Here is a 13732-nt window from a genome sequence, read left to right as displayed (position 1 = left end):
TCTTACTGCCTCAGCCTCCTGAGTAGCTAGGACTACAAGCATGTGCCATGTGCCTGGCTAATTTTTTCTATATATATATATTTTTAGTTGTCCAGATCATTTCTTTCTAATTTTAGTAGAGACAGGGTCTCGCTCTTGCTCAGGCTGTTCTCCAAACTGCTGACCTTGAGTGATCCACCCGCCTCAGCCTCCCAGAGTGCTAGGATTACAGGCGTGAGCCACTGTGCCTGGCCCAACATTTAAAAAAATTTTTTAAGAAATTTTGTTCCTTGGACCAAAAGATTTGGTTAACACCCCCACCATACTTGCTTTTACATTTTTAGTAGCCAGAGAAAGGATTTAATGTGTTGTGTTGTCACATGCCTGGCTCTGTGCTAGTTTCTTTATACATATATATATGTATTTTTTTGATCTTTATAAGAAAAAACATTGTGTTAGATATCTTAAAAATGGATTAAATGGTTTCTTCAGCCTGAAAAAAAATTGTTTTAATATTTTCTTGAAGTTTTCTCTTTGGTTCTACAGAACAAATAGGTTTTAATCACTGGAAACAAAATTGTATTGGTGTATTCATTATTACATTTTTTTTTTTAAGTATGCTTCTGAAATCAAGCTGTTAAACCAGTCTCTAAGTGTCAGTATTTAAAGTGGTGGTCAGATTCAAATTTTAGAGAACAAACTGAGGAAGGGACTAGAAAGAATTAACTCGAAGGATACCAGTCCTAAAATAATGTATATAAAATTATTATAAATCACAACTTTGCTGTTCTCCCTTACTGGCAATGGTGGGGCATGGCCATTTCTGGGTGAGTTTCAGCTTACCTTCTTATAGCAGTGATCTTACCTTCACCGAGAAAAATTTTTGTCCAACTCCACAACTTTTCATTCAACTTAATTTCCTTATCTTAGGGAAGCAATCACGTGTTTCAAAGCAAACCAAGTTATATATGTTCCTCCTCTAGGTAAGTGGTTCATTTTTTTTTCCCCATATGTGGGGAAATTATTATATGAACTTTGAACAATCAGTAAACTTCTGTGTGTCTTTAGAGCATAATATGTTAATCTCAAGTGTTCTATGAGGTAATTAATTCTTGATATTTATCTCTAATAATAAACTCATTCTCGTGAAAAGTACCTACTTTTCCCAGTGTGTTTAGGCTGCTATAATGTGACCATTTAATTTGATATAGTAAAATAAGTGGTTCATGTAAGCAGTGACTAAATAACACATATTTCCTTTTTATCTGCTTATCTTGTACTTTAGTATACCAAAATGTTTTTCTCTTAAATGTACAATTACACATGATAGAGGGCACTGTGCATGATAGAAACTAATGCTGTTTGTCCGCCTGGGACGTTTGGCTTTATGAGATCAACCCCCTTTTAGTTATTTCGTTGTGTGTCATATTTTCCTTTGTTGAGATCCTTAACATTTTATTCCTTCTAAAGACATCCAGTGTACAACTTTGGCCTTTTATCAAGGAATCCAAAAGCTTGCTTCTGCACAGTTCAGCTAGCAATTTTAAACCAAAAAACCGTAATTGTAGACCAAAAGTTACAGTTACTTTCTCACCTCTGTGGGGGATGGTATGATCAATTAGAAAATGAAGTGGTAAGAAAGGCAGTTTTGCCCAAGCTGGTGTTTTAAACAGATGAAGTTGGAAAGCTCTTTAGTTTCTCCAGAGTTGTGTTTTCAGAGTAGTCAATTTGTTTTTGAAATGAGGGTTTGTGGAGTCCTAGCATAAGTGCAAATATGCCTTGAGTTTAAGTCTAGGGAGATTTAGAATGACCGTGTTGCTAGAGTTCTCCTAGGTTAGCCTGGAGAGTTAGCTGTACGAAGTTCATGTCTGCCTGACATCTTGGTGGAATTAACAAAGCCATGAACATTCAGTGCTCCTTTATGTGACTTTCTGCCTATCCCATCTGTCACACAGTACCAATGTGGCTTAGCAGCTAGAGTTTTCAGGAGGCCTTCAACCTGTCCACTGAAATTCATGCTAAGAGTTAGTGAAATATTTCCTTGTTTGGTCCAAGAGTTCTTATCCCTACCCTAGGGGAAATCAATTGGAAATTTACTGTCTTTACTGATCAATAAACAAGTACCCTTATCTCAGAACTCTTTATATAAGGTAATAGAGGCCAGGCGCGGTGGCTCATGCCTGTAATCCTAGCACTCTAGGAGGCCAAGGCGGGCGGATTGCTCGAGGTCAGGAGTTCGAAACCAGCCTGAGCAAGAGCAAGACCCCGTCTCTACTATAAATAGAAAGAAATCAATTAGCCAACTAATATACATAGAAAAAAAAATTAGCCAGGCATGGTGGCGCATGCCTGTAGTCCCAGCTACTCAGGAGGCTGAGGCAGAAGGATTGCTTGAGTCCAGGACGTTGAGGTTGCTGTGAGCTAGGCTGACGCCGTGGCACTCACTCTAGCCTGGGCAACAAAGAGAGACTCTGTCTCAAAAAGAAAAAAAAAAAAAAGGTAATAGAGTCACATGGTTCAAAAATCAAAGCAACGGACAGGCACAGTGGCTCGTGCCTATAATCCCGAGCACTTTGGGAGGCCACCGCAGGAGGATCGTTTGCACCCAGGAATTCAAGACCGGCCCAGGCAACATAGAGAGAGCCTGTCTCTATAAAAAAAAATAGAAATTAGTTGGGTGTAGTGGTACACTCCTATAGTCCTAGCTACCCTAGAATCTCAGGCAGGAGGATTGCTTGAGCCCATGAGTTTGAGGCTATAATTGTGCCACTGCACTCCAGCCTGGGCAACAGGGTGAGACCCTGTCTCTTTAAAAACAACAAAATCAAAGCAATATAAATATATATATATATCTCAAAAATATCTTGCTTCTACCCTGTCCCCATCAATCCCATTCCCCCTACCTTCTATAGGTTACCACTTAGTAAGCAAATACAAATCTGTAACTTCTTATTTTCTCCCTTTTCCCCATAAAATTTAGCACATTTTCTACACCATGACTTGTTTTGTTGTTGGTGGTTACTTTCTGCAGTCCTAATTATGGCAGATTTTTTACTTTGGTTCTTTAATGATTTACAGAATGGTATGATTATATCTATAGCTCCTAAATTGCCACCATATTTTGGAACAAAATGTATCACCATTTTTACTATTAATTCACATTTAACATGAATCATGATCCTAAAAGCATGAAAATGTGTCCATAACATCCTTCAAAGAGAGAACAGCATTGTGCTCTACAGCTGTGGCCCCTAAGCCCTGGGCCACCGCCCAGTGCCGGTCTGTGTTAGGAAAACGACCACGTATCACCGCCAGAGCTCTGCACCACCTCCCCCGACCCTGCGTCCATTTTAAAATTGTCTTCAACGAAACCGGTCCCTGATACCAAAAAGGTTGGAGACTGCTGCTCTACAGTGTGGCTCTTGCCCAGTTTATAGTTGCACAGACAAGTGCTTTAGCCACTGTGGTGTCCTGGGTATACTTCATTCTTAAGTCATGTACTTAGTCTGCAGCAACCACCTGCAAATATGTGAAAAGATCTTGAAGATACCTGGCGAGATTTGGTTTCCTTGGTCCTCTGAAGTCTTTATGGTCATTACTTCTATTGTTTATTGGTCCCTCATGAACTGGAGCTGACCTGATGTCTTCATGATCTATGACAATAGTTTTTAATTGAGGAAAAGTACTGGGAAGTCCCATGCCACAGCAGACCTGCTTCTCTGATTAACATTTAGCACTCCATATCCCAGCCACCAGGCGTGATGGTTGTGCATTGCTGCCTCTGTGATAATGAACACTAAAGAGTAGAAGCTGGGCTCTGACACTTTGGCACATGTATAGGTCAAGGGGTATGTTGTAGGCCGGGCGAGGTGGCTCACGCCTGTAATCCTAGCACTCTGGGAGGCCGAGGCAGGCGGATTGCTCGAGGTCAGGAGTTTGAAACCAGCCTGAGCGAGACCCTGTCTCTACTAAAAAAAAAAGAAATAGAAATTAATTGACCAACTAAAAATATATATATATACAAAAAAATTAGCTGGGCATGGTGGTGTATGCCTGTAGTCCCAGCTACTTGGGAGGCTGAGGCAGTAGGATCGCTTGAGCCCAGGAGTTTGAGGTTGCTGTGAGCTAGGCTGACGCCAGATGTTTGTGGGACAATATGTATGTATATGTGGGATTTGTTGTAAGAGCACAATACACCCCCCCCTTTTTTTTTTGAGACAGAGTCTCACTTTGTTGCTCAGGCTAGAGTGAGTGCCGTGGCGGCAGAAACCGGAGTTAGCTCCAGAGTAATCCTAAGAAAATTTTGGTTGCTGACCCTTAGATAAATCTGTCTGGGGCTGGGATTTTGAAACTATCTGCTACATTGTTTCTCAGCTGCTGTGTTGTATCAGGTACTTCACCACATTGTCACTAAAAACTTGGATTCCCTTAAATTATTAGCTTCACTGGTCCTGTGTTCTAGTGGGGGGTTTTGGACTTGACTAGCTTTTTAGAAGACAGATTCGTTTCCCTTCTGTAGTGTTGGGGTATTAGCAAATCAACAACCCTTGAAGAGATAAGGCGTCAAGGCCTCAGCCTTCCAAGAGGCCGAGTCACTGGAAGAGTGGTCTCCATGATGTCAAATCTTGGGCATTCCCACAGCATGTTCTCCCTCACCCCCTCCTGCCAGATATCTACATATGTTCTTGGAATAGGAAGGCTAGGAACTCCACTCAAACCCACACCAAAAGCCAGTTTGATGGAATTTTACCTGGAAGACAGATGCTTTTTCTATATTTTGGACACCCTCCCAGGTCTCTCTCAGTCCCTGCATTTCTCTTTTCCAACAGCAGACAATCACTCTTGCAGTTTAAGTGATTTATTGATGCCTCAGCTAACCCTGCTACCCTTCAGCCCGTCAAGATGTTTTAAGAAGCCCATTCCCTATCAGAGGTGCCAGGCTACTTCCTTGTGTCTGCCACCCTGTCGTCAGCCGCCTTCCTTCTTCTTTAGCTCTTCCACTTTGGAAATATAGATCCTCATGGCGTCCATCTTGGACATCCCTTTGTTCTGGTTCCAAGCCTCCCACTTGGCCTTGGCTTTTACCTCTGTGGGAGGAGGGGGGGGGATGTCGCAGTCGCCCTTGGTGGCCTGTTTGTAGAAGCTATACACTAGCAGTTTCTCCTGATCACTCACAGGGCCCTTCAGCTGTTTGATAGCAGCGCAGGCCATCTCAAACTCCACTTGGCACATTGGGGTAAAGGAGGCTGGGCCCTTCTGTCCTTGCTAGGTAATACTTGGTGCTAGAAACTGGAGGATGGAGAATTAGAAACACGTGAGGCTCATTATTATTAGGTCTCTGTTAGAAAAGGAGTGACTTATTGATGAGACAGGGTAGCGTGTTTTCGCAGTGAGAAATCTTATAAGTACAGATTGCAAACCAGGGGTCCAGTGGATTGGATCTGGTTGTCTCAGCTCGCACCGTGCATTTTTCTGGGGAGGACTACCCATCATTGTTCCAAAGACGTCTATGATCCTGGAAAATTAAGGGGCGCCGCTGCCGTCCGAAGGAGGCAATATGGCATGAGAAGCATTGAGGACGATTGTAGGGGGTGGCGGGGTGCGGCTCAGAGCCTGAGACCAGAGACCCGCAGAGCAGAGCGGAGGAGGCTGTGCTGGTTAGTGGGCACCCGGGGAAGGGCATTCAGTGTGGGTGCACTGTGTGCGGGGCACACCCGGGGCTACGGGGCAGGGACTACTGAATAGGACAGACTGGGACCCAGGAAGCAGGGCTCGGCAAGGGGACCGTACAGGTGGGTGGCCAGGCGGAGCGAGGCGCGTGGCGGGGAAGGGAGGCTCGGGTACCTGCCTGCTGGCCGGTGGGCGGCCTGGGGCCGAGAGGGGGCGCTGTGGGCTTGGCGGGCTCGTTCGTGGGGAGTGCGCGTGCGCACAGCAGCCGGCGCCGAGACTGAGGGCGGGGCCTGATGCCGCGCCGCCCCCGGTGCCGCCCATTGTGCCGTGCCGCCGGCGCCGCGCTCGCGGCTCGGAGGGGGAGGGGTGCCCCGCGCCGCCGCCCGCGTCGCCGCCCGCGTCGCCGCCATGGACCTAGGTGGGTGTCCCGACTCCCCTGCCCGAGCCCGCGCGGGCCGCGCCCCGCAACGGTGCTGCCCGGCGCGTCCCCTCCACCTCAGTCTTGCGCGGGCTGAAGAAAACCTCCGGGGCGGGGAGGGGCTCTGGAGGGCCGGGGTGTCCTCGGAGAGCGCGGGGCGGGAGGCCGGGCTCTAGCCGCGGCCCCGCCGCGCGTTGGTCCCTCTCTTGCCGGCCACTTTCCGCGGAAAGAAACCGAGCTGGCGTGAATTTAAATGCCCTGAAAGCGGTCGGAGTTCGTGCACGTGCTTTGGGAAATGCTGGGCCCAGAGCACGCCCAGGGGAATCGCAGATGCCCCACGGTCTCATTTATGAACCGTCTGCTAAGTTCCTGAGCAAGTTTCATACCCTCCTCAGGTTTCCTCATGGACAAAGCGGTGATGATATTACTGTGTCTTACTCAGTTTGGGGGAGTTTTCACCGAGATCACGTGTATACAATGTCCAGTACAGTGCCTTGCGCATAGCAGCACCCCTCATCTAGCTAGCGGTTGGGAGGGGTTTTGGCAGCTGGGGCGGCACTTTTGAACTTGCGTGCGTCTTGACTCAGAATCCTCATGGGCAAGGTCTGGGAAAAGGGAGAAGAGGGAACCGATAGTAATCGGTAGCTCCTTTCCAAGCCTCCATCCCTGCTGCATATGCCTTTACTGGGATAATACCAAGAAGTTGTTCCCGGTGAGGCACCCCAAGATGCACCGGTGATAGTAGCCTGTGGGGAAATGTCCTCGTAGCCAGCCAGCTCTTCATGGTGGAATGGCAGAGCTGGAAGAGTTTGGAGCCCTCTTCTGTCCTAGCCCCACTACTCTGAGGTTGTTGACACCCTGAGCAGATTTTTGCTGAGCCTCAATGTTTCCATCTCGGAAACAGGAATAGCCCTCAAAAGGTGGTTTGGGAGATTAAAAGAGGTTTTATGTGTGTACCACCTAGTACAGTGCCTGGCATGGGGTAAGCACTGAGCAGACAAGAAGTGGGCACTCACAAGTGCTAGTTAACCATCAGTGATGAAGCACTTGGGTTTTTCCCAACTGTTAACTACCCCTGGGACTCATCACCTCAGGCAGCACATGTACATACTTACTGTGTCTGCTAGGGAGGTGTTGAGGACCACACATCTGCACAGCTCAGAAGACAGTGCAATAAAATTAAATTTTCAGAGTCAGGGGGCAACATATTTTGGGCCCCTGGAAGAGCAGCCTGAGCCGGAAAGAAGGGCCATAACCCACAGAGAGACCCCCTTTAGCAACCTAACCTCCCTGGGAGTCTTACCCACTGTGAACCAAGACAGTGCCTTCACAGCGGATTGCCTGGAGTGCTGAGCCCTTGGCCTTTTGCTGCTCCTGTAAATGGTGGGATGGGCAGGATATTCTTTTTTTTTTTTTTTTTTGAGACAGTGTTGTTTTGTTGCCCAGGCTAGAGTGGTGCCATGGTGTCAGCCTTGCTCACAGCAACCTCAAACTCCTGGGCTGAAGCAATCCTTCTGCCTCAGCCTCCCAAGTAGCTGGGACTACAGGCATGCGCCACCATGCCTGGCTAATTTTTTTCTATATATATCAGTTGGCCAATTAATTTCTATTTATAGTAAAGACGGGGTCTTGCTCTTGCTCAGGCTGGTTTCGAACTCCTGACCTTCAGCGATCTGCCCGCCTCGGCCTCCTAGAGTGTTAGGATTACAGGCGTGAGCCACCACGCCCGGCCCCAGGATATTCTTTAGTCTCTTGGAATCAGTATTCTCTCTGCTGGTTCCTGGCCTGTGGGAATGGGGAGTATGTGCTCTTGGGGGCTTGAGGGACCAGGAAGGGGTAGCATCTCTGGGCCCTGGGAAGGAGAGGAGTCAGGAATATTGAATAGTGAGCAGTTTGTGCTCTGACTTTAGTTTCTGGGCCAAAAGCAGCATACCTGATAAAGACTCATAAGTCTTTTTTTTTTTTGAGACAGAGTCTTACTTTGTTGCTAGAGTGAGTGCTGTGGCATCAGCCTAGCTCACAGCAACCTCAAACTCCTGGGCTCAAGCCATCCTGCTGCCTCAGCCTCCTAAGTAGCTGGGACTACAGGCATGTGCCACCATGCCTGGCTAATTTTTTCTATATATATTTTTTTAGTTGTCCAGCTAATTTCTATTTTTAGTAGAGACGGGGTCTCGCTCTTGCTCAGGCTGGTTTCGAACTCTTGACCTCAAGTAATCCACCCTCCTCAGCCTCCCAGAGTGCTAGGATTATAGGCGTGAGCTACTGCGCCCAGCCCCTTTTTTTTTTTTTTTTGAGACAGAGTCTTGCTTTGTTGCCCAGGCTAGAGTGAGTGCTGTGGCCTCAGCCTAGCTCACAGCAACCTCAAACTCCTGGCTCAAGCAATCCTCCTGCCTCAACCTCCCAAGTAGCTGGGACTACAGGCATGCGCCACCATGCCCCACTAATTTTTTCTATATATATTAGTTGGCCAATTAATTTCTTTCTATTTATAGTAGAGACAGGGTCTCCCTCTTGCTCAGGCTAGTTTCGAACTCCTGACCTCCAGCAATCCACCCACCTCGGCCTCCCAGAGTGCTTAATTTGTTTCTATTTATAGTAGAGACGGGGTCTTGCTCTTGCTCTGGCTGGTTTCGAACTCCTGACCTTGAGCGATCCGCCTGCCTCAGGCGTGAGCCACAGTGTCTGGCCAAGACTCATAAGTCTTTATGTTTCTGAGCTAGGGGAAGCAAAGAACAGCAGTAGGATGCTGGTCCTGCCAACAGTGGAAAGGCTAGGGGAAACTGACATTTTTCGAGCACTAAGAATCAGGCTTTGTAGCCTGATTCTTAGTGAACTGTATCTTATTTGTACTGTATCTTATTTAACCCTTAGAGCATCCCTGGGAGATGAGATCAGGCGGTAACAGCACCAGCCCAGTGCTAAGGGTTGACTAGTATATATCATTTCACCCTCAAAGTCCCAATATGAAGCCTATACTATTCCCATATACACAGCAGGGCAGCTCAAAGAAGTAATCTAAGATCACATCACTTAAATGGCTGAGCTAGGATTTAAACCTGTGTCTGACTAAATATCCCAAGATACCTCTCTTGATAAGTCTGTGTTAATTCATAGCTCACTGAAGACAGTATTTTTTGTATCTACCCTCTAGTTTCTCCCACAGAACCAGGGCCATTAGTAGCTTATCCTTGCTTGGCAGAAGCTGGGTGGTGGACCATTTCCCTGAAGGTTGGAATGTTTGAAGCTTGTTCGCCAGGCTATAAAACGGGGAAGGCGGGGCTTTTCTGATTGCTCCTGTGCCCATTACCCTGCAGCTGTGCCCCTTAGTCTGTATCCTTGCTGAGAAGCTCAGTCGTCGTGTCCTACAATACATACTGGGTGACCCCTGTAGTTTGGTACTGTCCTTGTGCTGTGTCTCTTTCTAAACTCTTCCCAGATCCTCCGCTGGCCTTTCCTTTGCTGGAGGGTCTAGCTCAGCAGTCTAGCTTTCCCTTTTCACCCTTCTTGAAGGATTTCATTGACATCCTTGTTCCAGTGATCCTCTCCGGGCAGACAGCTCCCAGAATCTCATTTCAGGGCTGACTTTCCCCCTGAGTTTCAACCCTGCGTTTCCATTGCTGGAAATGTTCTACCGCAGACTCCAGATAACCAAAATTGAACCTGACTTCCCTCACACCTGTTGTGATTCTCGTGTTCTCTGTTTCTAGTGTTACTCATCCACCCAGTTCCCAGGCTAGAGAGCTTTTTTATTCCTCAGTTAAGTCCTTTTGACTCCAGCTCTGCAATAGCTCTTGTAATCGTCCCTTCTTCCTCTTCTCCCACTGATGTCATTTAAAAACCTTTGTTACCTTTCACCCTGATAGTGACAGCCAGCCTACTAACTGCGGTCTCTCCCTCTGACCTCTGCTTACTACTTTGAAAAATTTTCACGACCTTCTGTCTTATTCGACTTTTCTCTGTGCAGGACCCTTGAACATCTGTGAAGAAATGACTATTCTGCATGGGGGCTTCTTGCTGGCCGAGCAGCTGTTCCGCCCCAAAGCACTGGCAGAATTGACAAAGTCTGACTGGGAGCACGTTGGGCGGCCCATCGTGGAGGCCTTGAGGGAGATCTCCTCGGCCACAGCGCATGCACAGTCCTTTGCCTGGAAGAAGAAAGCTCTGATCATCATCTGGGCCAAGGTTCTTCAACCCTGCCCCGTTACCCCTTCTGACACTGAAGCTCGGTGGCAGGAAGATGTGTTCTTCTCAGTAGGCAACATGATCCCTACAATCAACCACACAGTCCTTTTTGAGCTGCTCAAGTCCCTGGAAGCTTCTGGACTCTTTATTCAGCTCCTGATGGCTCTGCCCACCACCATCTGCCGTGCAGAACTAGAGCGCTTTTTGGAGCACATGACTATTGACACTTCTTCCAAGGACGTGGCCTTCTTCCTGGATGTCTGGTGGGAAATGATGAAGCACAGGGGTGATCAGCAGGACCCCTTGCTCTCCCAGTTTAGGACAATGGCCCATAAGTACCTGCCCTCTTCGGATGAGTTCTCCCACCCTCCAAAGAGGTTCAAGTCTGACCCAGATGTGTGTCCTACCATGTCCTTGTTGGCCATGCTGCTGAATGGACTGAAGCAAATCCAGGATAGAATCCTGGGCCCGGGAATGAAGTGCTGTGCATTAGCCAACCTGGCTGACATGCTCACCGTGTTTGCGCTGATGGAGGACGACCCTCAGGAAGTGTCTGCAACTATGTATCTGGACAAACTGGCCACGGTGATCTCTGTGTGGAATTCGGACACCCAGAACCCGTACCACCAACAGGCGCTAGCCGAGAAGGTAAAGGAGGCAGAACGGGATGTCAGCCTGACCTCATTGGCCAAACTCCCGAGCGAGACCATTTTCGTGGGGTTTGAGTTCATGCACAGCCTACTGCGGGAGTGGGGGGAGGAGCTGCAGGCCATGCTCAACAGCAGCCAGGGGGTAAATTATGACAGCTACCGGTTGTGTGACAGTCTGACTTCCTTCAGCCAAAACCTGAAGCTCTACCTGGATACCACCAGCTTGTCCAAGGAGGAGAGGAAGGTGGTCTCTGAGCTGGCAGAGTGTGTCAGGGACTTCCTGAGGAAAACGAGCAGGGTCCTGAAGAAAAACAAGGGTTTTGAGGACATCACCGCCTCCATTGCTATGGCCATTATTGAGCAGAAGATGGACCGGCATATGGAAATGTGCTACATTTTTGCTTCTGAGAAGAAATGGGCCTTCTCAGAGGAGTGGGTAGCCTGCCTCGTGAACAACAGGGCTCTCTTCCGAGAGCCGGACTTGGTGTTAAGGCTGCTGGAGACGGTGATGGAATTCAGCATGACTGACAGAGCCATCCCGGAATCTCAGATCAAACAAGTGATCGACTTGATCCTGGAATGTTACGCAGACCTCTCACTGCCAGATAAAAATAAAGTCCTCTCAGGTGTCCTGCATTCCTGGGGGTGCAAAGGCCTTTCTGAAAAGCTGTTGGCTTACTTGGAGGGTTTTCAGGAAGACCTCAATACAACTTTTAACCAGCTCGCACAGAGTGCCTCTGAACAGGGCTTGGCTAAAGCTGTAGCTTCTGTGGCCCGCCTGGTAATTGTGCACCCGGAAATCACAGTGAAGAAAATGTGCAGCATGGCCGTGATGAATCTCGGCACCCACAAGTTCCTGGCTCAGATTCTCACTGCCTTCCCAGCCCTCAGGTTTGTGGAAGAGCAAGGTCAAAACTCATCCAGCACTTTCGTGGTGTCATGCCTCAAAGAAACTGTCTGGACAAAGTTCTCTACACCCAAGGAAGAAAAGCAATTTTTGGAGCTCCTGAACTGCCTGATGAATCCTGTCAAGCCCCAAGGGATTCCAGTCGCTGCTCTTCTCGAGCCAGATGAGGTGCTGAAGGAATTTGTCCTGCCCTTCATGATGCTAGATGTTGAAGAGGTAGACCTCAGTCTGAAGATCTTCATCCAGACTCTAGAAGCAAATGCATCTTTGGAGGAATACTGGCTCCAGACCTGTTCTCCATTCCCCCTCATCTTCAGCTTGTGTCAGCTCCTGGATAGCTTCAGCAAATACTGGCAGCTCCCCAAGAAGCGGTGCCTCCCTTTGGATAGAAAGGATCTGGTGATCCATATCCTAGAGCTCCTCTGTGAGATTGTATTAGCCAATGCCGAGACCTTCTCCCCAGATACCTGGATCAAGTCCCTGTCCTGGCTCCACCGGAAGTTGGAACAGCTAGACTGGACCGTGGGCCTGAGACTGAAGAACTTCTTTGAAGGTCACTTCAAGTGTGAGGTGCCAGCTACACTTTTTGAGATCTGTAAGCTTTCTGAGGATGTGTGGACCTCCCAGGCCCACCCAGGGTATGGGCCAGGCACAGGGCTGCTCGCCTGGATGGAGTGTTGCTGCATTTCCAGGAGCGTCTCTGAGCAGATGCTGTCTCTCTTGGTGGTAGACGTGGGCAATCCTGAGGAGGTCAGATTGTTCAGCAAGGGCTTTCTGGTAGCCCTGGTGCAAGTCATGCCTTGGTGCAGCCCCCAGGAGTGGCAGTACCTTCTCCAGTTGACCAGGAGACTGCTGGAGAAACAGCTCCTACACGTCCCCTATAGCCTGGAGTATATTCAGTTTGTTCCCCTGCTCAACCTGAAGCCCTTCGCCCAAGAGCTCCAACTCTCTGTACTCTTCCTGAGAGTCTTCCAGTTTCTCTGCAGCCAGAGTTGTCATAATTGGCTTCCTATGGAAGGCTGGAGCCATGTGGTCAGACTCCTCTGTAGCAGTCTGACTAACATCCTGGACTCGGCCAGGTTGATTCAGTCAGTTGGCCCTTGGGCCCAAGGACAAGAACAGGACCTGACCCAGGAAACCCTGTTTGTTTATACCCAGGTGTTCTGTCATGTTTTGCACATCATGGCCATGCTCCACCAAGAGGTCTGTGAACCACTTTATGTTTTGGCCTTGGAAATCCTCACCTGCTATGAGACCCTGAGCAAGACCAACCCTTCCATTAGCTCCTTGCTCCAGAAGGTAAATGAGCAGCGCTTCTTAAAATCCATTGCTGAGAACATCAGCCCTGAGGAGCGGCGCCAAACCCTACTGCAGAAGATCAGTAACTTCTGACCTTTGTAGGTCATAAAAAAGCTGGGGTCTGTAGGGGCTGGAGCTGAGAAGCACAGACTTCACAGTTACAGGAAATTGTACACAAGATAAAAAGTATATGGCAATAATGGTGTAGAGAAAATAGTTTCTTAGATATTTGTAACAAACTATAATAAAGTTCTCTTTTGAGTTCCACCTTATCTCTTTTGAGTGTTTCTAAACAGTAGCCTAAGGTTAAACATGCTCAAGATCAGGTCAAGCTGGAAGGGATACATTCATAACTGGACTTCACCCTAGATTTTGGCAAATAAACCCAAAGATGAAACCACCCAAATGTTAGAAACATTACGGGGTATGTGTGTTCTTTTATATTGCGACCCTCTTCAAGAGTCATTTCATCATTTTAATATTTTTCATGAGGTATCAGAGAGGGCAGCAACTTGTAAGAGATACCTAGTCTAGCCCTGGCTTTGCCTGATTGGCCATGTGATTTGTGTGCTCGGCAGACCTGCACAATTGTAAAACGAGAGGATTGGACCGAGATAAACTAAG

General features: G+C 47.9%; 2 protein-coding genes across 3 annotated transcripts; one reads left to right on the top strand and one right to left on the bottom strand.

Annotated features, from left to right (window-relative positions):
- Positions 1-4821: 4821 nt before the first annotated feature.
- Positions 4822-5917, bottom strand: LOC142861927 (diazepam-binding inhibitor-like 5). Of its 2 annotated transcripts, none has more exons than XM_075994280.1 (2): positions 5828-5917; positions 4822-5268 (listed from the first exon to the last, which is right to left on the bottom strand). In XM_075994280.1, exon 2 carries the CDS (start codon positions 5209-5211, stop codon positions 4948-4950), a length of 264 nt encoding a protein of 87 aa, XP_075850395.1. In that variant the 5' UTR covers positions 5212-5268; positions 5828-5917; the 3' UTR covers positions 4822-4947. The 2 variants fall into 2 exon arrangements, with proteins under 2 accessions (XP_075850395.1, XP_075850394.1); XM_075994279.1 differs by having other exon boundaries at positions 5824-5913.
- Positions 5918-5967: 50 nt separating this feature from the next.
- Positions 5968-13375, top strand: GEMIN4 (gem nuclear organelle associated protein 4). Its single transcript, XM_012740568.2, has 2 exons — positions 5968-6067; positions 10035-13375. The coding sequence occupies exons 1-2, from the start codon at positions 6058-6060 to the stop codon at positions 13199-13201; spliced, it is 3177 nt and encodes a 1058-aa protein (XP_012596022.1). The 5' UTR covers positions 5968-6057; the 3' UTR covers positions 13202-13375.
- Positions 13376-13732: the final 357 nt, after the last annotated feature.

The sequence above is a fragment of the Microcebus murinus genome, chromosome 18 (genome assembly GCF_040939455.1).
Source record: "Microcebus murinus isolate Inina chromosome 18, M.murinus_Inina_mat1.0, whole genome shotgun sequence".
Lineage (NCBI taxonomy): Eukaryota > Metazoa > Chordata > Mammalia > Primates > Cheirogaleidae > Microcebus > Microcebus murinus.
The sequence above is the reverse complement of the archived record's forward strand: the minus strand, read 5'-3'. Positions and strand labels throughout refer to the sequence as shown.

What these genes read in the sequence shown, in the direction of transcription:
- LOC142861927 (XM_075994280.1), bottom strand. Translation starts at nt 5,211, where the DNA reads ATGTGCCAAGTGGAGTTTGAGATGGCCTGCGCTGCTATCAAACAGCTG.